The sequence below is a fragment of the Petromyzon marinus genome, chromosome 54 (genome assembly GCF_048934315.1).
Source record: "Petromyzon marinus isolate PM22_M1 ecotype Great Lakes invasive population chromosome 54, UKy_Petmar_22M1.pri1.0, whole genome shotgun sequence".
In the NCBI taxonomy this organism is placed as follows: domain Eukaryota; kingdom Metazoa; phylum Chordata; class Hyperoartia; order Petromyzontiformes; family Petromyzontidae; genus Petromyzon; species Petromyzon marinus.
Window position 1 is genome coordinate 10,609,720 of NC_133720.1, and position 24,904 is coordinate 10,634,623.

Consider the following 24,904-nt stretch of genomic DNA (forward strand, 5'->3'; position numbering starts at 1 on the left):
GAATCCAGGATGACCCCAAGATACCTATAGATCTTGACTTGCTCTATTTGATAATTTAAGGAATGTAATTGGGGAAAAAATAACTTCCTGCTTTAGTCCTGGTGAGAAGCATAGCACCTTGGTTTTGGAAGTATTCAGGACTAGTTTAAGAGCAACTAGCTGATGTTGTAGTTTGTTGAAATCACCCTGGAGCTTAACATCAGCACTGGGGAGACAAAGGTGACCGAGCGTGGTGCTGACCACCCGCCCCCTCGTGTGCCATGTCGGCCTGCATTGGTGCGTGCTAACAGCACTTTAATAAATTTTGATTTAAAGCTTTCGTGACTGCAGGGATTCATATTCTTGGTTCTTTCGGTAAAGTTACGTGACTTTACCGAAAGAACCAAGAATATGTAGCACTTTCATAGTCTATGAAAGCCTATACGGGGGATCTTTGCCTTTGTATACTATAACAATGCAGCAGTGCACGCTGAGATGTGCAATTGTACATGTTACTTGTGTTGGACTGGACGATAGTTACTCCTGTGCTGTATTCTCGACTATATTGTACAACAGCAGCTGTTCACTACTAAGTGACATCACCACGGTGCTTGTGCCAGGCTAGGTGCACTTCATGAAGCCTTATAGTGCTCACTGACAGTACTTGCCCCAACAGTCTGTTAAAGGCTATGGAAGGGCAGGGGGGGGGGGATCTCTTTTTCTTTTTCGTGTCGAGGAAGAGAGGCGCGGAATGGGCCGTTGAAGATGCACAGTTGCGCGAAATGCCGTTCATATTCCCTAGACGGTGGGCCGGCTGGAAGTGCTTTTGCATTGCTGGGTCTCATACCAAGCGCGGTGGAATTTCCTGTCGCTGGGGGGGGGGCGGTGGTACCGTCGTATTTCTGCACTTACAGTAGCCCGCGCGGCGGGTAATACACGCGCACGATACGCAGTCGATTTGCTACGCCTGGTTGAAAGCTCCACGGGCTTAGCAGGCGAATTAATTGCGGTGATAGCGAGCGACAACTGTCAACGACTAGTCCTCGAAGAGCTTTTGAAATAATGAACAAGGTTAGTTGCATACACAGGTGGATTTGACGCAGCAAACCTTGTAGCTGTGGACAGGCATTGCTGACCACTGGACCGCATTACTCCTGTCATTTACAATATCGGCAAAAAGTTGCAGGAAAAACAAATTCGAGGCAAAACTTATTCATTCTCAGGCACGGAGGGTAGTGCCCTTCTCCACTCATATCCCAGCTCCAGTTGTGGTCATTCCACAGTCCCATGGTGCAGACCATGGTCTCCCAACGGTTCAACCACGTTATTTTGTTATCTGTGTTATCATCCAAAGGAGATCATGTGCATGGACCAACCACTTGCCGGGAATTTAAACGGCAACCCAATGCTTGTTAGTAGGGCACTATGCCACAGTGCAACGCAGGCAGATGAAACCCACAAATAGTTTCAGCCCTTTCTCAATCCACTAAATGAATACCTTTTCGGTCATTGGGGGTTGTTGAACGATACTTCATGCTTATTGGTGGGTTCGTGAAGAGGGGGAGGGGGTAATAACCGTGGCTGAGAATCAAACTCTGGTGGCCACACTGAAAGCACAGTGTGCTAGCCACTTAAATACTAACCCCATAAAATAACATTAGATGAACAACACACGCAGCTGTGCTGCTCACAAACGGCAAGAAGGCACAAATCCCATCATCATGCCTTGCACACGTCATGTGACCGCCGCATTTCATGTACAATGCTCTCCGCCTGCACTCATTTGACACTTGTTGTGGGTTTTTCCACCGTTTGCAGAAAGTGTTGGACTTGAAGAATGAGTTGAATTAACTTTTATAATAAAAAAACGTATAAGTCAGATGCGTGGGGTTGTTAGAGTAAAGTATTTGGTACAGTAATACCTTGATTTGCTTCTTACGATTTTACATCGTTTTGCAAATTCGTCGTCACTTTTAATGCCACCACCGACAGCATTGTCCATCTTTTCTCGTATCCGTCGCCTCTCAGCCTTCGTCTCCACCTACCCTGTAAATAGTTTAGATTCACGTCATTTCGATATTATTCTTTGCACATTTCAGGAACGCATCCCCAACATAAACCGGGGTATTTTCTCCACGTGGTCACGTGAATTTTTCTCCGGCTGTTCCAATCTTTCCCATCACATTTTGAATCATGCGTTTAGAGCATTTGCCTGCTATAAATGTCCACGTGATAAGCCACTTCGTTCAGTTATCATTTGTGGCCAGGTCGCTTCTGAAAAATAGCGATCTGTCTCAAGTGATTAAAATAAAATTAATGTATTGCTCTAGCAGCGAGCGTAGTCGTGGTGGTGCTGTTGTGTTGCAGAATGCTTGGGCCAAGGCAGCATGGGCCCCCTTGCAATAACAATCTTTTGTTTTGTTTAAAGCATGCACCGAGCTATTATGACAGCTACATTAATCTGCCACTGACTTGGCGGCGTGGCATTGCCCAACTTGGCAGCAATGGCCTGGGTTGCATACGCGCCCACGTAGCCGTCTTCCGCGGCGTACGTTCGCCGCTCTGGTGTTTATGACATGAAAAGGAAGATTTTAGAGAACAATTAAACACTCGCCTTGTGTGACATCGGTTTCCTGGAATGATATGCAGGCAGTGTTTATTTAATTACAAATAAACTCGGCAGTTTATACGTCCGATCGTACAGCTGACTTAGGATCTGTTTTAAGTTGCTCCACTTATTTTTTTCGTGCGTGGATGGGAAAAAGTGTTTATTGATTATTATAACCATAAGTTCTTATGGTGGCTTATGTTACTGCTTGTGATATAGTGGGGTCATTGAAATGTATGTGATTATCGCTAAAGTGGCATGGTCTTGGCGACCCTGAACCAGTGGTGGAAAATTCACCATCCCCATGGCCCCGGTCACAATCTCCATGCTGTGATCAAAGTTGATGTCGCACTTAGTTGTACTAATTTATTTGACCGCAGAAGGATGATGGAACTGATTTGACCTTTGATAATTGTGAGATGACCAGTTCTCATAAAACCATCTGGTCCAACAACACGGTTAAGTCCTATACGGATGCGGCCGTGTTGTTAGCACACTGGGCTTGAAATCCCTCTGTGTGGTAGTTAAAATGAGCTTTTAGACCGCCTTGTATTTGCTGCATTTTATCAGCAGGCCGTGACGAGCCTTCTCTTGTGAATGACATGACAGGTTCATTAATGTCCTCTGGTGTACAGCAACCTGTTCACATCATATACAACGCTGTACAGAAATTACTGGGCTGCCTGTAGTGAGAATAGAGCTGTTGACTGTGTTATAACTGGCTCAGCGGTGAGCTTACTAGACATCTCTCCTCCGTGTTGAAGCAGCGCGTTCATGATTACCTTCTGGAAGACGGCTCTCCATTGTATACTAATCTCCAGGTTATAACACACGCACTTTTTTTTAATTAACCCAGAGTTTTTTTGTTGCTTTTTACTTTTCCTGGAGCATCTCATTATCCGGAGAATACGGTAACAAAAAATTCTCGGACGGGGAAGCAATGAGCCCCAAATGTTTGACCAAAAAAAACACAAAGCAAGCCAACATTCACGCAGAACAAAACGTCTCGCACAGAAAACCTTTTCGAGCAGCGTTTCCTGGCAGGAAGGGAGAGGCACGTGCAACGGTGAGGACGGAAGGAAGAGCAAGGGGGGCACATTTGGGGAGTCGTGCTTGTGCTGTTGTCGCCACTCCTTCCAAGTTTCACGGATGCCCTGGGATCTGGCAGGAGGGGTTAAACGTCTCTTTATGCGTTTGTAGATGTACTTTCTGTGAGTTTTCCGCCCTAACGTACATATGTGTGTGTGATCATAGCCGTCTGTTTTGTGTTGTCAGTGTTTATTAAATAGTTTATAGATGGATAAAGATGAGGAGCGTGAGCTTAGTGGTTTGCACATCAAGCGTTTAACCCGTTCCCGTTTCAAGAAGTCTGCAAGTTGCAGGGTGGCTGTCCCATTCACCGCTGAATCTCGGAACGCGTAAGCGGTTCAGCGTTAATTTAATTTAGAGAGGCGTAGTGCCGCTGTTTTTAAAGACACTGTACAGGTAGTCCTCTACTTACGAAGGAGATCCGTTACGACGACCCTATCATAAGTCAAAAATATCGTAAGTCGAAGATGGCCTAGCCTATCCAGCAGTCTTAAAGAATGGTGATAATTTAGCAAAACAGAGCTATTTACAGTACCGTACTGTATAAACTATATATTGTATGTATTAATTACAATACTGTATTGCACAGTAAAATGTAAAGTAAAAAACAAGGTAAATTCTTAGCCTACCTATATCAACTGCAATTTAATAGAAAGTTTTTTTCAGGAAACAATCCTATCTGCTGTAAAAAAAAGCTTTTAACATGCATTGAACGTAAGTATCGTATCGTGGAAACCCTAAAATGAAATCGCTAAAGCTACGTATCATACATGCATTGAACGTATAGTAGCGTATCAAGATTTTGTCCTTCGTCTGCTTTCTTGAACGATGTTAGGTTGTTGATGGCAATTTTGTCGTATCGCTATCGCCATCGTAAGATCGAAATATCGTAAGTCGGACCATCGTAACTCGGGGACTACCTGTACTCATCGCAGAAAACTTTGGCGGCACGACCGCACTCTATGATAGCTGGCGACAATCTTTGCCACACGCCCTCCCACATGGCCTTGTGGGAGCCTCGGTACCGATAAAGTTATTTTATTGTATTTTTTCTAAAAACTGATGATGTAGACGTACGTCATCGGATTGGGAAAGGGTTAACCTCTTGACAGATCCAGTTCCAGCCACGGCTAACATCAGTGGCGAGTGATATCGGAGCCTTTGCTGGGGCCATACCCTAAACCGGCCAGCCGTGACCAGTCAAACAACCCCCATGACTTTTATCCTGCAGTGCATCAACAAAGGGCTATACAAATGAATAAAGGGGTATTACAAAAAAAAGTGTGCCTGAAAGAATCGGTATGAAGAGTTTTATTCTTAACTCCAAATTAAGAACGTCGGCCATCACTGTGGTGCAAATATTACCACTCTTGCCAATTATGTCGCGGGCACTTTATTGCCCACTTTAGAGCCAGTTTTTGATCCTCACTGCTTCCTGATCACTGGGCCACCCAGTTGTGTTAATTACTACCGTTAATTCCCAGTGTGTATCATCCCTTAATGGCTGGTAAGATAGAGAACACTTTGTGGGGGAGTATCATCACGGCTCATGGGCAGATAGCCCCGTAGGTGTCCACCGCACATTTCGTAATTTGTTTCCACTTTCCTCTGTCTCGTGCCAATATGCTAAAGTAGTGGCGACATATTTCTCGCACCAATCTCTTATCTCATTGTCAAGCCACACTGTGTTAGGTCTTACTCTCTTTCCGGTACCTTCCATATTTCCAAACAACACACTTTAAAATTTCCTGTTGTCCATCCCATATATGTGTACAAATATGTAGGGAGGAGTGTTATGGCTCCTACTATTTCGGGGCAGCAGTGGTGCAGTGGCTTTCGTGCTGCGCGATGAAAGTGACTGGAATTTCCGTAATCGAGTCGCAGATCAACACGTCCTCATGTGCACTTGAGCACAGATATGCTGTGACTTGACTTTTATAAATAGGGCTGATCTGCTGTGTTGCGTCAGACCTAACGCCCAGGCATTTTCAGCTTTTGTACTTTATATGTTGAGCCACTCGGAACCACATTCGTACCAACATGCCTTGTCGCCCCCTGGAGGGAGGTGTTGAATAGTTTACACCGTGGCCTAGTGTTGCGAAGATTAATCCCATGAGATGTTTAATTTTTAAAAATGTTGGTTTAGAATTTCAAAATACATTTATATTCCACTCACAATGCCAGCGGGGATATAGACTGGTGGCGCCGTGGTTAGCGCAATGCGCTATGAACCCGGTGACCCGAGTTCGAGGAGTGCTCACGTCCTGTGAAGAGGTGCTACGGTGGCGAGATGTTGACTCCCTCGCCTGGTATGCAGGTGGTCGTGAGTTCGATCTCGACCCTGACGCCTGCTGCTGTATATTTGGAGTTTGTGTGCATGTCTCTCCCCGTGGTCATGTGGATTTTTTCCCTCCACATTTAGAAACATGCGTTTATAGTATTGGGCTACGTTAAATTTCCACGCAATAAGCGGCTTCGTTGAGCTATTGTTTGTGGCCAGGCCGCTCAGTGGGCCTTATCTGGTAACATAAAAAAAAATAGTTCACTTTTATCTTGACTTAAAGCTTTCGTGACTGCAGGAATTCATATTCTTTGGGTCTTTCTGTAGAGTCACGTAGATAGGTTCAAAGAAAATATCTACGTGACTTTACCGAAAGACCCAAAGAATATAGTTAACTTTTAGTTTAGTTTTTCGATTCCCAGCCACGGCGAACATCAGCTGTGAGTGATATCTGAACCGTTCCTTGGTACCCCAGGAATCTCAGCGTGGCAATTTAGACATAACACAAAGGCACTCGCAAATCTCGTCGCAGAGGTATTTTAAAGCAACCTCTGTTCCCAACACATCGTGTCCACGATGTACTGTGTACACGTATGACCTCAAGATGCAAAGAAGGTACATAATGCCATTTTATATTGGCAATTAGTTCACCTGCCTGCGGCTCGTGATGTTGGTTTGGCTCCGTAAACAAGTCTGTGCAAGCACGTTTGTTCCTCATGTGAATAAATGTCCCACGGTTGCGCGAGGAGTGTTTACAGCCTGTGAAGTGTGCGTGCCCAAGTCACTCTAGTAGCCTTGGGATTAAGAAAAAAATACAGCGATTGTGAGCATAATTGGCTTGTAAATCCCATTTGAGATGATGACGATCATATTAATAATTATACCTTTTCTATACACTGCTAGACAAAGATGTATACAGTGAAACCTTAGATTGCGAGCATAATTCGTTCCTGAAACGTGCTCGTAATCCAAAGCACTCGTATATCAAAAACGAATTTCCCCATAAGAAATAATGGAAACTCAGATGATTCGTTCCACAACCCAAAAATACTGTATTCATATAAAAATGATTACTACAAAATACCTTTTTATATTTTTATTATTTAAATTTAATATAAAGTAATCACATTCATTAATTACATTTAATCGTGGCTGGTGTGAGGGAGAGGAGGAGGAGGGTTATCGTGTAGGACGACTTTCACTTGCAGTACAGTTACTAACGAACAGTCACTACACTTAGACGCAAAATAAAAAAAATGTTTTACGCACACACGTGGTCACAACACTATAGTACTATAGTAAACAGTATACACGTGGTCACAACACTATAGTACTGTAGTAAACAGTATACACGTGGTCACAACACTATAGTACTGTAGTAAACAGTATACACGTGGTCACAACACTATAGTAGTGTAGTAAACAGTATACACGTGGTCACAACACTATAGTACTATAGTAAACAGTATACACGTGGTCACAACACTACAGTACTATAGTAAACAGTATACACGTGGTCACAACACTATAGTACTATAGTAAACAGTATACACGTGGTCACAACACTATAGTACTGTAGTAAACAGTATACACGTGGTCACAACACTACAGTACTATAGTAAACAGTATACACGTGGTCACAACACTATAGTACTATAGTAAACAGTATACACGTGGTCACAACACTATAGTAGTGTAGTAAACAGTATACACGTGGTCACAACACTATAGTACTGTAGTAAACAGTATACGCTCGCACGGATGTTGACTATACGAGTGAGGCACACCGACTGAGACCGAGCATGGGAGATGATTACCCACAATCCCGCAGCGAGAGAGAGAGAAGAACCATTGGCTCAGTTGTGATCACGTGACGCTCGGCAGACAAAGCGTATACTGTACGTACTGGTCCTATTGCAAGACATCGCTCGTTTATCAAGTTATTCTTTATTTAAAAATTTTGCTCGTCTTGCAAAACACTCGCAGACCAAGTAACTCGCAATCCAAGGTTTCACTGTACGTGCACCGATGCCATTGCTGTAATGTATCTCATTCCTCTGGATGAACTCATCTCAAGGCTGCTTCTGTTGCGGTGCTCCTCTTGGGTGTGTTCTCTCCTCCGGCTACCATTCCATGCCCAGTATTATTCTTCCCTGCTCGCAACGTGTCAGTCAGTGGGATGCCTGCTTTGCATTTGTTATTCGGATTCATGTGCTCCCCTTGTCAAGCTGTGTAATTCCGACCATCCGTCTGTCAGTGCTTCTTTGCCAATTTTTTGAGCCGTTCCATTTTCTTTGTCGGTGTGTCCAAGTTTCTGATGCATACGCCGTAGCTTACATCAGGGATCGATCAAAGGCACCCGAATCAAAGCCACCCGAATCAAAGCCACTTGCACAGCCTGTAGTGAGTTTTTACTTGGGCAACATCGGAGTAAGACTTTAGGCGTAGTGGGTACTTGGAGGGTCTTGACGTGGACCTCACAGCGAGCATAAACCATCACGTAAACCCCGGTCATCTTCTTCGCAGCGGTGGCTTTTGACTAGCCATCGAACAAAGACTGTCACCACATCGCTTGCTTTCAGATGTGCATTTAACACGTAGGCTTTCGTGATTGTAGAAGTTGTGGATTTACTCTCCAACACACCGGTGTGCTGCAATAGTAACGAATTGGCATGTTTTGCTTATGTGACAAACCTTATTGGCTGTGTCAGGTGATGGCGGGTTTAATAAAAGATTCATATTCACGCAATCTAACTCAAAATCCCCCGTTTCAAATGTGCTTCTGGGCCTGTCTGGAATGCCCTTCCTTCAAATATCAGGAAGCCACTGTAGCTCTGCACTTTTAAATAAAGATTGAATACTCCTTTCTTTAGAACTGCTTTTGGTATTTGGTTTGTTTTCCTTCCCCCGCACCTATGATTAGCGCGGTTGGCTACGTACAGTGCGAAAGATGTTCAACACATATATACGTGCATACAACGAGCTGTGCACTTTGGCAACGACTGCCAGGAAATGCCAAGAGTGCGGCGATGGAAGTCAGAATGCCCACTCGGTGCTGACCGGCTGCCAAGCCACTAGACCGTTGAATGTTGAGAACTGCAAGAGGTAATTTGTCCAGACTTTTGTTTATTCGTAAATCCGCAATAAAGCCCTGTTTTTCATCGCACTCCCAACGGTCCTATTTTGCTTTCAGGATTTTTCACGGTATTAAACAATTTTTTTTCATAATTTGCAGAAACTAGTGTCGCGCATTTATAGCAGTTGAAGTCGTAATTGTAAAGAAACCAGCCCATGCGCTGTTGCTAAATGGATCGCTATGTCGCATTGCCGTGCGAGAAGGCGATGGTTTTGTGTGGGGGGATGGAGGCATTTATCCAACAGTGGATTAATGAGGATGATCTGTCGGAATGGACGCTCACAAGCAAATTCACCTTCCATGTATTTGCCTCTGCCGTGTGCAGGCTGAAGCCCCTGGATATTGAGTTCATGAAGCGCCTGCATGACAAGGTGAACATCATCCCGCTCATCGCCAAGGCGGACTCGCTCACAACCGAGGAGTGCCAGCAGTTCAAGAAGACGGTGAGGATTGGCCGTCGAGCACGGAGCCAGCACCGCCGAGACACTTGGGTTCGAAATCCGGCTCTCGGCCACCCACGGTAGCTTTCTTTGACATCACAATGTGTAACCCCCGTCACGGATGCGGAGTGTTTTTATTTATGTATGTTGAACTTCTTTTGCAGCGTACATAGCCAACCGTGCTAAACGGAGATGTATTTGGGGTTTATCGCTGATATTGGGATTAATCAGGAAAATTTGAAAAATTGGGCCTCTGAAGTTTTTGCACGGTCCAATAAAATGTTTCATTTCGGATGGATCTGAGAGCCTGATGTGATGTAACTAATATGACATCACCGCCGTGCTGTACCTGCCAGTATGGTGCCACACGTGGCCTCAAGTAATATCAACTCTGCTTCATGGAAAAGTTCCAAAATCGCTCTTATAAAATATTCCGAACGTGTTTAAATCAGAAACTGATGACTCGTGTTTGTTTACAGTTATTTTTCTGTGGCCGCCGCCAGCTTTGTTCCAAATGTCTCAATCTTCATGCCTTGCCTGGCACACCTTAAATCTACGAGAGTAAAAAAAAAACTACACAGGCTGTATTTGCCAAACACATATGGACTTGAGGTTCACATTTAAACAAGTGTGTGGAAGGCACTCGCCTCGTATGTACAGATCTGAGCCGGTGGTGTAAATTCCACATTTCTCTGACAGGGTCAAGTTATTATAACACTTGGGCTTTCACTACCAATATCCATAGTAGAGGTTTTTTGGGTTAGATCTAACCCAAAAAACTTCTACTTTTGGGTTAAATCTAACCCAAAAAACTTCTAATATCAAGTCATTATTGTGGCCATCTGTTGTGTCTTCCTGCTAGTTGCTATTAAAACTATAATTTGTTTTAATAGGAAGTGTCACACTGTCATATTTTAACAAATGAATGCCGTACATTTTGTGAAAGAAAATCAGATTTAGGAAGATGTGTGAAGAATCTGATATGATATTAATCGGACTGCCGTTATGTCGGGGGGGGGTGGTTTTTATTTGCAGATCATGAAAGAAATTCTGGAACACAAAATCAAAATCTACGAGTTTCCCGATGTGGAAGATGACGACGAGAAGCTGTCAAAGAAAGTGAAGGTATTTATCCACGCTTGTCACTTCTTAACCTCGTGTTTGAGTCGTCGTTTAATAAGCAGGTGAGAGAAGGGGGCCTGTGGCAGATCCAGGGTCGGGGGGGGGGGGCGATGGGGAAATTACCTCCACCATTGAGACCCTGGAAATTGGTATTTTATTGACAATCACCAGAGAAGATAATTCAATGTTGTATGTAATTAAATTGCTTGAAATTCGGAGACTGCACCTCACCCCTCCACCCTCCCCCTGCCTATATCCACCTTGAGAGAGGGCGTGTGGTGTGGGGAGCGGTAGTGTAGCATCTAGCACGCCGCGCTACAACCCCGCCGACCCGAGTCCCGTTCACTGGGGAGACAAAGGCGACCGGGCGTGATGTTGGCCATCCATCCCCTCGTGCGCCGTGCCGGCCTTCATAGGTGCTCGCTAACAGCACTTTCCCTAACAGTCTGTGAAGGCTATACGGGAGATCTTTCCCTTTGTCTCTCTGCAAGCCAATCATCGGTAATATCCCACAAAGTAGTTGCAAATGCATTGAACTAACAGGGATGAGTCACACACTCTCTCGCCACAGCGTCGCCCGGCCGGACGAGGCAGCCAGAGTAATTTTCACGGACAGTATTATCGCCCGTTGCTAGATTCCTAAATAATATATGCGCACACTTATTTTTCTTTCCTTGCCCGACCTGCTAAATGTTTAACACTCAGGTGCACTCATCATCAACCAGTACATCAGTGCTGCACGAGATACTTTTTTTTTCGAGGATAAGAAACTTAACGGACCCTTAATTCCTTCAACGCGTTGAATATTTTAACGCACCGCTGACGGTGTGGAGCAGTCGCCCATGAGCGTTCTCCCCCGGGCCGTTGCGTGTTCGCGCTCCCAACCTTTACGCAGACGTCGCTCGCCCCCGTCCACGCCATCACTGAGTTCGTGACCCCACACCTTTCCCGTTCCATCCCCACGGTCACAGCCAGTATGCAAAGTATATGTTAATTAGGCTGCATGGCCTTGGCCCCTACTTTGTCCTCTGCCCATGCCCACCCTGTCACCCTAATGCCCACGCCTTCCCTACCAGCTGTGGCCTGGTGTTTAGAAGGAAGAAATATAGGCGAGCTTTGGAAGGTGGTGGTCTAAGTACGTATTTATGTTGAGCTTCTTCCGCACCGTACGTAGCCAACCATGCAAATCGGAGGTGCGGGTGGAAGGGCAACAAACGAAACACAAACAGCAGCTCTAAAGAAATAAAAGTCGGATGTTTTAGAAACTTTGCCTTTAATAAAGTTTCGTGGAAGGGGAAAGGTTGCAGTGGTTCGCACTCTGCCCTTTGAACCCGGCAACCTAAGTTAAATTTCCAGCCATGGCTAACATTGCTCGCTCATAAAATGAGGCGATACGAAGCGGTCTTGGCCACTCTACTCACCAACCCATACCGGCTAGCCTGGTGAAATACGGTAAAACAAACCCCAGGATGGACACAGCATAAAGGGATGCCTTAATCGAGCAGTGGATTGAGAAGGGGCTTGTGTTAAGAGAAGATTATTATCGACATTGTAGAGAGATAAGCAACACGGTTTGTCATTTAATATCCAACATGGCCAGATAAGTGATTTCACAGCATGAGAACGTCTTGTTACCGTTTACCGTTGACACACGTGATGTTAGGATTGGTTCCCGCATCGGCCCTGGTGCAAGCGGGGTCAACTCATTATACCAGGGCACATTTATTAACTCTTTAACAAATGTGCCTTTCGCGCACTCTTGGCCCGCTCGCACAGTTGTACACTCCCGTAAGAGGCCGCCGCAGGGACGAACAGAACCTGACGTGATCCCGGCACGCCGTAGAGCGGTCGGAGGCAAAGCTCGCTTATGCAATTTAACCGACGTCCCCCGTCGACTACGGCAGGATAACATCCCGCTGGCGGTGGTGGGGAGCAACACGGTGCTGGAGGTGAACGGCAAGCGCGTGCGGGGCCGCCAGTACCCGTGGGGCGTCGTGGAAGGTACAGTGCGTGGGCGTGTTGGCAGAGCATCAAACGTGCACGTCGGTCGTGTTCCTTGGGTTTGTGCGACGGTCGCCGGAGTTACAGCTGCGCCGAATTGTGAAAATTATAACCTCCGATGGGGGGGGGGGGATAAAAATAAGAATGGGCTTTACCCTTTCTGGGAATAATACAGGTGCTAAGATGTTCAAACGCCAAATATAGATACCGCTTACAGAGATAATAAAAAAAAATAACAACCTCTGTTTGCCAGTTCAGTGGCGAGTGTACAGGCAGTGCGACTGCACCAGCAAGCACTGGCCGGGGAGGCGCAACTGCTGGAGCCACTAAGATGGGGAATTGTGCGGGGGGGGGGGCGGCGGGGAGGGTGCGGCAGGGGGCGAGGGTGGGTGGCGGGGACATTTTATTTCCGTGCACCAGAGGTCCATGCCGACCTCGCTCTACGCCACCGAGCCGGTTTGTGCGCAGTGACTGACGTTGGCCAATTGGGGAATTCGTCTCTCGGGTCAGTCGGCGGTCAGCAATGTAGCCAATAAAGGTGCAGTCCTGGACATTGCCCTAAACCTCGCCATGAACCCGTAATGTACTCATCGCGAAGCTTGCCCGGATTGTGTATATGCCGTTCTCCGCTGTGCCTTTATTCCTGAACAGTGGAGAGTGCGGATCATTGCGACTTCACACTCCTGCGCAACATGCTGATTAGGTAAGTATTGGCTGTGCAGTGTAGATATTGTCCTTGTGGTTAATAAACAAATATACATTCTTGTTCTCTCTTACATTACAGGAGGGTCCTGCACTGAAATATATTTGGCTTTCATTATAAGGAGCGCATTGCGTGTAGCAGGAACCTATAGTTCCTATAGAAAACCAGAATATGTATTTATGCTGGAGGAATCCGATGAGCTATAAAGCTCTTTTTCACAGGGGGCGGGTAAGAACGTTACAACAATGTTCATCTCCGTTGGCGGCACTGAGCCAGTGATGGAATTTCCACGTGCCCATGGCAGAGGCCAATTTCTCCAAAGTAAAACCGCTGCAAAGTGTTAATCGCGTGGTAATCACCGCCTAACGCTTGCTGAGGTTCATCGCAATAATGAACTGAGACGATGTAGCGTAATGTATTTTGTCTTGTTTGTAATGACTTGTGTTTCATTTGTATTACGTTCTCTCGTTTATACTGTTTGCATAATTGTGTATAGTCTGTTCTGGGTGATGGTGAGCGTGACGCTTGCTCGCTGCGGTGGTTGGCGGATGCCAGTTTGTCGTGTCTCATTGTTTGCCATCCAACACGCGACCGCGCCCCTGCCACTAGGACGCACATGCAGGACCTCAAGGACGTGACCAACAACGTCCACTACGAGAACTTCCGCAGCCGCAAGTTGGCCGCGCTGGCCTGCAACGGCGTCGACAACAACCGCTCCAAGGGGCAGCTCAGCAAGTGGGTCGTCTCGCGTCGCGTTGCCGGCCCCTGCCCCTCCGTGTTGCCCTGCTACCCAGTGTCTCTCTTCGCCCACCGCCAACCCCCTCTCACTCGCCCTCGTCTCGCCCAACTGCTGCACCACCGCTCCGCCCAAATTGCTCCACAGCCTCACAATGACCTGCCCATCATCCTCGCCTTCACCTTCTGTATCGTCACCTTCACCTGCAACAGTCTTACGACGTCTTTACAATTATTTTGAATGCGGCGATCTGCGCGATGCATTTGTTGACGGTTATTTTCTCTCTCAGTGGCCGCATGTTTTTCCGACAAGAGTCGCAAGAGTATTTAATGCACGGCATGCTGCTATACCTTGCTGAAAAATAACCCCCCCTCCCATTGCCAAGCAGCAGCGTTTGATATGCATTGAATAATATAATCCGTTGATTGAATCGTGTGCTTAACAAATGGGGTCATTACATACCGGATCAGTCGAGAAGATACTTGACCCAACCTGATTTCGATTAATTATTTCCAGCAGACGATGTCTCATCTGTTCCAGAGCTATGGCGGTGAGATGTTAACTGCCTCGCCTGGTATGCAGGAGGTCGTGGGTTCGATCCCGACCCCAACGCCATTATATTTGGAGTTTGCATGTTCTCCTCATGGTCGTGTTAATTTTTCTCCGGGTCCTTCGGTTTTTCCCTCTACACTTAGAAACATGCTTTCTAAAGAGCTGGTAAAATAAAAAAATATATAGTTTCTAGTTTTATCAGAGGGCCAGCGCACAGCTGACGATTTAAACACAATTTCTGAGCTGTGCAAGGGAGCTCTGGCCCACACGTGGTCATCATTGGGTCTGCCCTGCGTTGGTACGATGGTCACGACGTGGTGGTGATGATGACGATGAGTGAGCAATACCGATCAAACGTCGCGTAAAATTCCGCCCTAATCTTTGATTGATTTCGCCATGGAATTGACCCGACGGGGGTGATGCTTCCGACGGCTTTGAGAATGCGGAACGTGCAAGCAGCACTGTTTTCCACGAACAGCCGAACGTCGCAGCTAACCCAGCTCGTTTCGTATAACGGCGCGTGGGTTATTAATGTGACTTGTGTGTTTGGAGTTTAACCACAGCAAGCATTGTGTGTCACCTTTTGTGTTTTATAGAGGGGAAGGCAATGCAGGAATGTAAGTGCGAAATGTATTTTTTTTTTAATGCCACTGACACCGTTTAACACTTAATTTCTTACAAATTAACCTTCTTGGGAAACCACAAGGGATCTTTATCTCTCCTAATGTCTGGTACCTTTCAAGAGTTATGGTAATGACAGGCTAAACGTGTTGCCGACGTTTGGGACAAAAACTAAATGCACGCTCTCCCCTTTTGGCCGTGTAAGAGACCGTAAGAGCAAGTGCTGGCAGAAAGTATCTCAGGATGCTGGCGTGGCATAAAAGAGAAATACTCTAGCCAGCACTATGCCCAGTCACTCACGTCTGGCCTTTTGCCGATGTTTACAGACCCTTGCCGGGTACTCGTTTAAGGCTGAGTTTACCCAAAGGAAGCTCTGGCCAGGTTCAGTTACCGCTTGCCAGCGATGTGCCAGAGCAGCGCCCCCAAGGGCCATCGCGCTGGCACCCTATGTCTCTCGTGATTACCGTAATTTTGAAAGGTCACCCCAGGAACTGCATGTGATGTTAAAACTTCACCTAACATTACCGCGACTAACAATAACCCCTGGGAGGACTCGGGGTCACGGTTTTAGCGCTCGGGGTCTCAAACGGACGGAGCCAAGTGAATCTCGGTTTTAACCACGCTTTGCTGTTTTTTTACAAATGGGCACTGGGGAAAACCAGACGAATAAAGTCCCAGTTAGCGTGAAGTCTAATGGAACATTTTTCCAACAAAGAAAAATGAAACATGAATTTTCCCAGCTGTTGTACATAGATCCTAAAAGCCTGAAGTGGATTGAGAATGCCTCATATCGATGGAGAAGTTGTGTCCCAATTAGCTGAATGAACGAGGGTGGGGGGGGGTGGTCATAAAAAAAAAAGTTTAATGAGACCGTGTGAAGTCTTTGCACGTCTTAAACAATAATCAAGGGCCCCTTGCCAATCCGCTGCTGGACAAAAATCTCAGCTCCCCATTCCTCGTTGGTCAGAGGTTTGAATATACTTCACCGTGCCGGTCGGTGCCGGTTTGGTGAAGAGCATGGAGAGAGGCCCAGAACAAGTTCATACATCACTCGCCACTGATGTTAACCGTGGCCGGGAATCGGAACTTTCCTCGCCGGAGTCATACCGCAATGCGCTAGCCCGACGTGCCACCGCTCCACCGCCCTTATTCTATTAATTGCACCAAATCGCCGCACACTGATATTATCGTTGACTCTACTGAAAAGCAAAATTAAAAAAAAAACAAATTGAGAACTCATTTCTTTAGAACTGCTTTTTATGTTTAGTTGTCTTACCCCCCCCCCCCCCGCACCTCCAGTTAGCACGGTTGGCTACGTACGGTGCGAAGGAAGTTAAAGATACATTAATATGTACAAAATAAATGGGTTCACATTTGACCGTCGCGCTTTTCAACGTTCCATGGTGGGAACGTTTTCACCGCTTCCTCTTGCGTACAGTCCCCGGGTTTTTCTCTTCCAGTGTGATTTCCTGGGCTGGTAATCGATGATTCTGTCCTCCTGAAGGACTCAGATGTGTTTTTTATTCCGTCTTTCTCTCCACCTCGTGAGACTTTGACTACGACGGCCGCAATCAAAGACGACGTTGCTCGCCGTCTCCCAAAGCGCTTTGTTTGATTGCACCTACTCCCGTGCGCCGCCAACACTTTTGTGGCTTTGAGTGTGTGTGTGTGTTGCCTGCGCGTGGCTGGCTTGGAGCGTGCTTGGCGGGGTGTGTCTGTGCGTGTGTGGGGGGGGGCGGCGGCGGCGCGGCGGTTCGCGCGCTGCGCTACGAACTTGGCGACCCAAGTTCGATTCCCGCTCAACGATCAAATAACAGTGGCGAATATGTGTACCGGTCCTGGGCCCCTCCCCCCAGGTTGGCACGGCCTCAAATGAATACCTGGTACGGTGTGTAAATACTGCCAGTAGGGAGGCAAAGGCGGCCGGGCGTGGTACTGGGCACCCACCCCCTCGTGTCCCGTGCCGGCCTTTATAGGTGCTCGCTAATAGCACTTTCCCCAACAGTCTGTGAAGGCTATACAGGACATCTGTCCTTTTGTCTTTGTATTAGGATTCAAGTGTTTGTGATCATGTTCATTTGCTTTCAAATGTCGATCATATTTGACTGTATAAATAACCCCGATCAACAACAATCGAACCTGTAATATTTATCAAATGTTGTGCGCTAATACTATTAATCAATCTAATTAAATAGGCAAGGGTCCCTTGTCTTATGGACATTGGGCAGTTCACCAGCATTGGTTCGAGCAGTCCTGACTGCTGATGAGTCACTGAGTATCGAAACTTGTCCAGAGCTTGCTTGTATTGAACCAATGCTGCTGATAAGATGCTCTCCAAGAAGGGCCGTGCGGCCGAAGACTTCTGTAAAAAATGCTCGTGTGTGTGTTTTTTTTTTTATGCGGGAAGACACGTATGGGAAGGAGTCATTATTTATGTTGCTGTTAACATTCTGATCGACGACGCTTCGTGATTAATTTGTGTACTCGGTTAAGATTAATAATTGATTATTAAATAGCTAATTAATCATCAGCCACTTTAAAATTGGTGCACTCTGAGCAACAGGCCTCCAAAACGTGGGAAGCAAATATTCCCTTACGTAGAATGAGTGTTCTGGGCTGTCCAACAAGAAGTAAAAAAAATGTGTTAACAACAACAAAAAGTTAAAGTTACAGTTGGACGCACTCTCATAATGTACCTGCCGTGTTGCTCCCATACCTTCCAAGACACTGTGATTGCAGTGAGATCACTCACGTCCAGATACGTCTTTTGTCATTTCTAACTAAGCTTCCAACCAATGTGGAACGGCCCTCCACGCGGCCTCAGTGCATACCTGTAACATGAGACCCGCTCGTTTTTTGGGGCTGTCTGCCTTTAAGGGCCAGTCTTGTCCATTTGGAAACCACCCCCGTGGCTATAGCTAGTGGTGGCCATAGTGCCTGCTGGTGTACGAGCGTTTGTACACGTGTGTGTGTGTATGTGTGGGGAGCGGCAGTGTAGCGGTTAGCGCGCTGCGCTACGGACCCGGAGACCCGAGTTCGATTCCTGCTCACCGTCAACACCATTGACGATTATCTAAACCGGTCCTGGGCCTCCCCTAGGTCGACTCTGCCTCAATTGACTACCTGGTGCGATGTGTAAACATCGGCACTAGGGAGAAAAAAGGCGGTCGGGCGTGGTGCTGGCCACCCACCTCCTTCGTGTGACTTGCCTTCATAGGTCGCTAAGAGCACTTGCCCCAACAGTCTGTTAAAAGCTATAGGGGGGGGGTGGGGGGGGTGGGTTATTAGTCTTTGTGTGAGGGCGACAAGCGCAGATCACGCACCCTTACGCCGCGTACGTTATCGCTGGACCTCTCTCGGCGCTTGCAGGAGCCCCATGGCCCAGATGGAGGAGGAGAAGCATGAACACAAACTTCGGATGCATAAGATGGAGAAGGAAATGGAGCAGGTGTTCCTCATGAAGGTCAAGGAGAAGCAGCAGAAGCTCATGGACTCGGAGCAGGAGGTAACACACCGGATAATGGCACTTATTGTATCCGAGTGTGCGCGTGCGCGCTTGTGTTGGCACGTACTATTGAGTGTGTGTGTAAACGCCTGTACAGTGTGTCCTATAATGCGGCGTTTTTGGGAAAATGACGTTTTCATAAATAATATATATAGGGTAATGTCGCCCCCGCGATAACACGTGGAGATGCGTAACACAGGCTGAACAAAGGCTGAGGCACCGTGGGTAGCATCTAGAAGCATCCAGCAGCATCCCAATACCTTGTGCGATGCTACGCCGAGGCAGCCGTACGACCGCTTGTTCACTAAAACGCGTCCTATCCGTTTCGCATCTGAAAACACGCGTTATAGGAGAGCAGACTGTATGTATATCGAACTTCTTTCACACCTTACGTAGCCAACCACCTGTGTATATATTGTGCGGGAGTGTCGGTGTTCTTGGTTAACGCAATGCACTACGAAACCGGCCACCCGAGGTCGACTCCCGTTCACGACCCACAACAGTGGAGAATATTTGGAACAAGCACTGCTGGGCCTCCCCCCAATTCCAACTCGGCCTTAGCGATAAATATTGGCACTACCGAGGCAAAGGCAGCCGACCGTGGTGCTGGCCTTGCCCAAAGAGTCTGTTAAGAGGTTGTACGGGGGATCTTCGTCTTTGTGTGTATAAATGGAGCTTTGGGCGGAACATCGGTGCAGCATAACACACCGGTCCTCATAAAACCATTCTAAATTTTTTATTTGAACTGACATTCATCTTTTCACTGCCTCGACATCACGAGAACTGATTTTGACGCACCGCCCACCACCCCGCAAGATTTTCTGGCTGGGTTTGAAAAATTGCCGTCGCTGTGTATCTCGTCTGCAAGCGTGTTTACGTATGTGGGTGGTTACATATGTGGGTGTTTACGTATGTGGGTAAGCACAATTACAAAAAAAGCTCAACATTCTTCACTCGCAGTGTGTCTCGAACGTGAGAATTTCTAAGAGGGTAACATTTCGGCCTTTGTTCAGAGTTGAGCGAAATGAGCGATTGGGTGAGCAAAGCATGACAGACTCACGGCTGGAGAAATGGCCTTGTATATTGCGATCCCTTGCAAGCTGAAGTTGACAAACGAACGCTTTTAGAATTGATACAGAATATGAATACACACACACGCGCGTGTGTGTCTTTGTTTGATCTCTCCTTGATTTGTCGATGTACTTTTCACGGTGGTTTTGTGTTTTGCATTCAGCGATCGATTAGTGCCGATTCTTATCCGCTGTGCCCCGCGCATACGCACGTCTGTGTGAACCACAGCTGCAGCGCCGGCACGAGCAGATGAAACGCAACCTGGAGGCGCAACACCGCGAGATGGAGGAGCGGCGGCGCCAGTTTGAGGACGAGAAGAGCACCTGGGAGGCACAGATCCTCGCCCTGGAGCAGCAGAGAGTTGACACTAAGTGAGCGCACACTCTGACACACACACGCGCACACACGTATCAGCCAACATACACACACACACACGTACCAGCACTCTCACACATACATACATACGTACCAGCACTCGCACATATACATACGTATCAGCCAACACACATACACGTATCAGCCAGCACACACTCACGTACCAGCACGCTCATACACATATACCAGCGCACTTGAACACATACCAAAGACAAAGATCCCCCGTATAGCCTTAATGGACTGTTTGGGCAAGTGCTGTTAGCGATCACCGATAAAGGTGGGCACAGCACACAAAGTGGGGGGTGAGTGGCCAGCACCACGCCCGGCCCCCTTTGTCTCCCCAGTGGCGATGTTTGCACACCGTGACAGGTACTCATTTGAGACTGAGTTGACCTCGGGGAGGCCCATCATCGGTTCACACACACGTACCAACACTCGCATACACACGTACCAGCACACTTGCACACGCATACCAGCATGCTCACACACACGTACCAGCAAGCTCATACACACGTACCAACACTCGCATACACAGGTACTGGCACACTCACGTACCAGCACTTGCAACATGTACCAGCACACTCGCACACGCATGCCAGCATGCTCAGACACACACATACCAGCACGCTGACACATGTGCACATGCACAGGCTCACACTTGTGCACACGCGCACTTGCATGCACACACATTCACACATGCGCACACACACCTGTACTTAGATCGTGTAAATATAAATGCGTCGTTAAACCCGCCACCACCCGACACTGCCAATTAGTAAGGTTTGTGACGTAAACAAAAAATACCAATTAGTGACTAGTTTAGCACACCGGTGTGTTTGAGAGTAAACCCATAACATTTCCAAATCAAGCACAAAGTGTTTGCCGGTAATTACAACCAGCCTCATCAGGCCACAGACAGAATTGTGGGGGAAATCATCCTGTTTCGGTCTTAAATAGAGTGATGAATGTGATGTCGCCACTTGTGAGCCAATCAGGTGCGAAGACCAGGGGGGCGGGTGGTGAATGTAGTCGTATAAATAACAATGGATATCTATTCTTGGTTGGGTTATTCACAGTTAATTAACATACATAATGTACAATTATGTATGTACATTCTGCCGTTTTTGGGCCCCAAAAATCGCAATACCTGTTAGTGGCTGCTCACTGTTAACCACCATGAATCGGCTGGGCTGGAACCATCAGTCTGACCCGCCCCTACTGGACATCAGTGAAAAAGAGCTTTATAGCTCATCGGATTCCTCCTCCAGTATGAATAAATATTCTGATTTCCGAGTCCTCCGCGCGCTGCATCCTGAAAACTCAACTCGTAAAGCTTGATAGCAGAGCGTAGCGCTCCGGGTTCTCGCGCACCCCTAACAGCCCCCCCCCCCCTCTCTCTGTGTGCGCCCTCCCATGACCGATGCCCGCCCGCAGAACGATCGAGAAGAACAAGAAGAAGGGAAAAATCTTCTGAGGAGCCCGACGGTCCGAAGCACTCTCACAGGGTCACCTTGGGTGTTGGCCTTGTGAGATTGGCTTTTTGACCTTTGCTCCGGACATCGCAACACTCCGTCTGAGAGCACTCCATCTGAGAGCACTCCCCTACTACGTTTCTTTGTTTTTAATATTCCAGCATCTTGTCTGCCTGTACAAACGGCTTTGTATCTTCAATGTGGTCCTCATACGACTGCGGTTTTTGTGTTTATTATTTTTTAGTTAACAGCCGACTAGATTTTTACTAGGGTACCGTTCCAAGAAAATAAATTTGAGCCTCCGTTTTAACTCGCACGAGGAGGGCTCTTTCCGTATGATGGTTTATTTTTCTGCTTTTTTAAAAAATAACCTGTCCTTTGCAATAATGAGGGGGGGGGGTGCGGGTGGGGGAGGAGGGGAAGAAAGAAAAATAGAAAAAAAATTGCCTTTTAATTTGTTTACAGTATTTTACAATTATGTACAACGGAGTGTCAATGAGGTCTGTTAAAATATGGTAAACGTCCTTCATCCGACCGCACACTGAACACACGTTGAATCAAATTCGGAAACCGTCCATAAACTGGAAATGGGAGACAATAAAAATTAACCTCTAAGCTCCAAGCCATGAATTTAAAATTTTTAAACGAAAGTCCCCGTTTTGGCGGTCACTGTGCATTTTAAATGAAATTTTAACCAGGGATAATCGATTGTTCAATTGTACACTTTTTTAAAACAACTACAAGCCGTATAAAAGCTTATATATGTGCTTAGCAAGTAGAACTATTAACAACCTGCCAAAAATGTTTTTACTATTGGGATCTTTCCAAACGTTGTTTTTTAATGTTAAGTAAATATTTTTGTTAACCCTGTATGATAAAAAAATAGCAACGGAATACAATAGACCAACAACAGCAACATCAACAAATATTCACCACTCGAGGGATATTTGTTTAGTGCCACCCACACTGCCCAAAACTCAACATGAAACAATACCCAGTACAGTATTTAACAGTGAACTTTATTGAAATGTAAAGTGCTTAACATGTATCTCGCTGCAGTCGATATTGAAGCTGTAACAAAAGACATTTATACAACTCCTCTGTGCACTGCCTCCTCTTCATTCGTGGCACTCTGGAGTGCTCCGACCCCCACGAGTCCCGGGGACCACGCGTGGAGAGAATCTCAGAATAATTAGACTTGAGAAATCCGATGAGCTACAAAAGTTTTTTGGGTTGGATCGCGTAAATATAAATCTGTCGTTAACCCACCATCACCACCCGACAGCCGATTATGAATGGTTTGCCACGTGAACAAAACGTGGCAATGAGCTATTTAGCACTAATTTATTTAGAACTGCTTTGTGTTGTCCGTCCCCCTAACCTCCGAGTCGCGCGATTGGCTACGTCCGGTGCTAAAGCATTTCAACGTACATCGGTGTGGTGGCGAGTAAACCCACATTTATAATCGAGTCCCGACGTTTCGCTGGTGATTACGACCAGCTTCGGGCGATTTGTCAGAATTGTGAAGAAGTCTTCTGCTGGTGGGAGACTTGTCAGCGAAGATTTTGGATGTCGTGTCGCCTGTGCAGCAGCAGTTGCAGGATCTGGCGGAGAGAGTCTTAGGCATTGGCGTGGTGGTGTCAACGAGGATCTTGATCTTGGTTCCGTTACCATTGCAGGGAACAGTTCCTGGCCATAGCCCCCGTGAACGTCACGGGGAGATGACACGCGCTAGCAAAACCGGAATGATCGAATTTTTCTAAATGAAGTGGCGAAAGATAAAAAATTCAGTGCATCGTCTCTGCTAAAATCGAATAATAGTCACTTAGAACAAAGTCACTCTGAGTTGAAAATCTTTTTTTTTCGGGAGAGTGCCGCTACGTTGAAATGTTTGGTCAACACCAATGACATTCTGTGTGTCTCGCGATCGGAGGGAAACCGCGGGGGGAGAACACAAACACACGAAGGGCGCCCAAAGTGGAATCTCATCCAGCAGCAGGTCTATCCTGCTGCGTGGCACGTGCTCCTACTGCGCCACCCTGCTGTCAAAGACGTGCATTGCACCACCATTTCATCTCCATTGGCAGCCCAGTGTCGGCAGTGAAAATTCCACATTCCTATGACAAAAATACGCACGCGCGCGCACACTTTGGAAGTTCCACCACTTTTGTGGCTGGCGGGGGAGCGGGGGGGGGCTTAACTGTGCTGGAATCCCCGAGACACCGCACTGAATGCGATGGCTGCGCTTCGCACGACTAATGCGGCAGCTCGTGAAATGTTATCGCTCATTCACCGCTCCCGGCCTCGGGGTTTTGTTTTGAATAGGAAGCCGGCTGCACGTTGATCAGTCTGGACAAGACACGCTTCCTTCCCTGTTTTTTTTGTTGGGGGGGGGGGGGGAGGTGAAATTTTCTAAAAAGGAGTTTGCATTGTCACGTACTCCTATTGTGTCCAATGCGCTGGCCATTGCTGCAAGTCTGGAAGCTCGAGTGATGTAGCAGCAGCAGCAGGTTGTGTGTGAACATAACGGAAGTTTGGGGGTGACCGGGGTCCCAACAAAATGTTTCACTTGGCTAGAAGTTGAAAACAAATTCTTGCATTTATTTTTATTGATCCTCTTCCCACCAGCCTTTGCCCTTCAATGCCACCGACACGAACAGCTTTGTCAAGGTCCACATCTCCCTCCAGCACTTCCCCTACATCCCCCAAAAAAAACCCCACTGAGAGAATCTCAATATTTCTGCGAAATGGCATCGAAGCTCAAAACATCAATTTCTATTAAACGGTTTGAGAAAGGAGTCTTCCGCTACGGGCACCTTTTCCCTCACTCCGTCCCTCGACTCGTCACCTGTGCACCAATTGCATTTGCCCGCAAGCACAAACTCCCAAACCGTCGGCCACCATCATCCGCGCTTGGGACATGGCAACGCCCTCAGGATATCCATGACCGGTTCCATCAGGCAGTGGCCAATGAAGAGGTGTTGGGGTCCTACCGACGGCAATCTTTGATCATGGGCGAGCGATACACAGTTTGACTTTTAATAAATTAATCTATAAATGTCCTGATGTTGATGCATTTTTTTCCCCATCCAAGTATCCGTTTTGTCGAAATGCTAATGGGTTTCATCGAGAGCTTACTGGCAGAAAAGCGAACGTGAAAATCCTGTCGTGAATTGGCAACGTTTTACCAAATGCAGAGCTTTGACTGTTTGA

The 24,904-nt window shown here is 46.9% G+C and overlaps 1 protein-coding gene across 2 annotated transcripts in view; it reads left to right on the plus strand.

The window, feature by feature from the left end:
- Positions 1 to 22,786, plus strand: part of LOC116954220 (septin-7-like) — a 58,251-nt gene extending 35,465 nt beyond the window's left edge. The window contains exons 5-13 of one of the 2 annotated variants that reach the window (XM_032974776.2): positions 9,419 to 9,536; positions 10,569 to 10,658; positions 12,560 to 12,656; positions 13,308 to 13,359; positions 13,969 to 14,094; positions 15,244 to 15,264; positions 18,638 to 18,773; positions 20,073 to 20,215; positions 21,654 to 22,786. In XM_032974776.2, coding sequence (XP_032830667.2) covers positions 9,419 to 9,536; positions 10,569 to 10,658; positions 12,560 to 12,656; positions 13,308 to 13,359; positions 13,969 to 14,094; positions 15,244 to 15,264; positions 18,638 to 18,773; positions 20,073 to 20,215; positions 21,654 to 21,693 — 823 coding nt within the window. In that variant the 3' untranslated portion in view covers positions 21,694 to 22,786. The remainder of the gene's footprint in view (positions 1 to 9,418; positions 9,537 to 10,568; positions 10,659 to 12,559; positions 12,657 to 13,307; positions 13,360 to 13,968; positions 14,095 to 15,243; positions 15,265 to 18,637; positions 18,774 to 20,072; positions 20,216 to 21,653) is intronic. The other variant, XM_032974775.2, reaches the window with a different exon arrangement.
- The last annotated feature ends 2,118 nt before the right edge of the window (positions 22,787 to 24,904 follow it).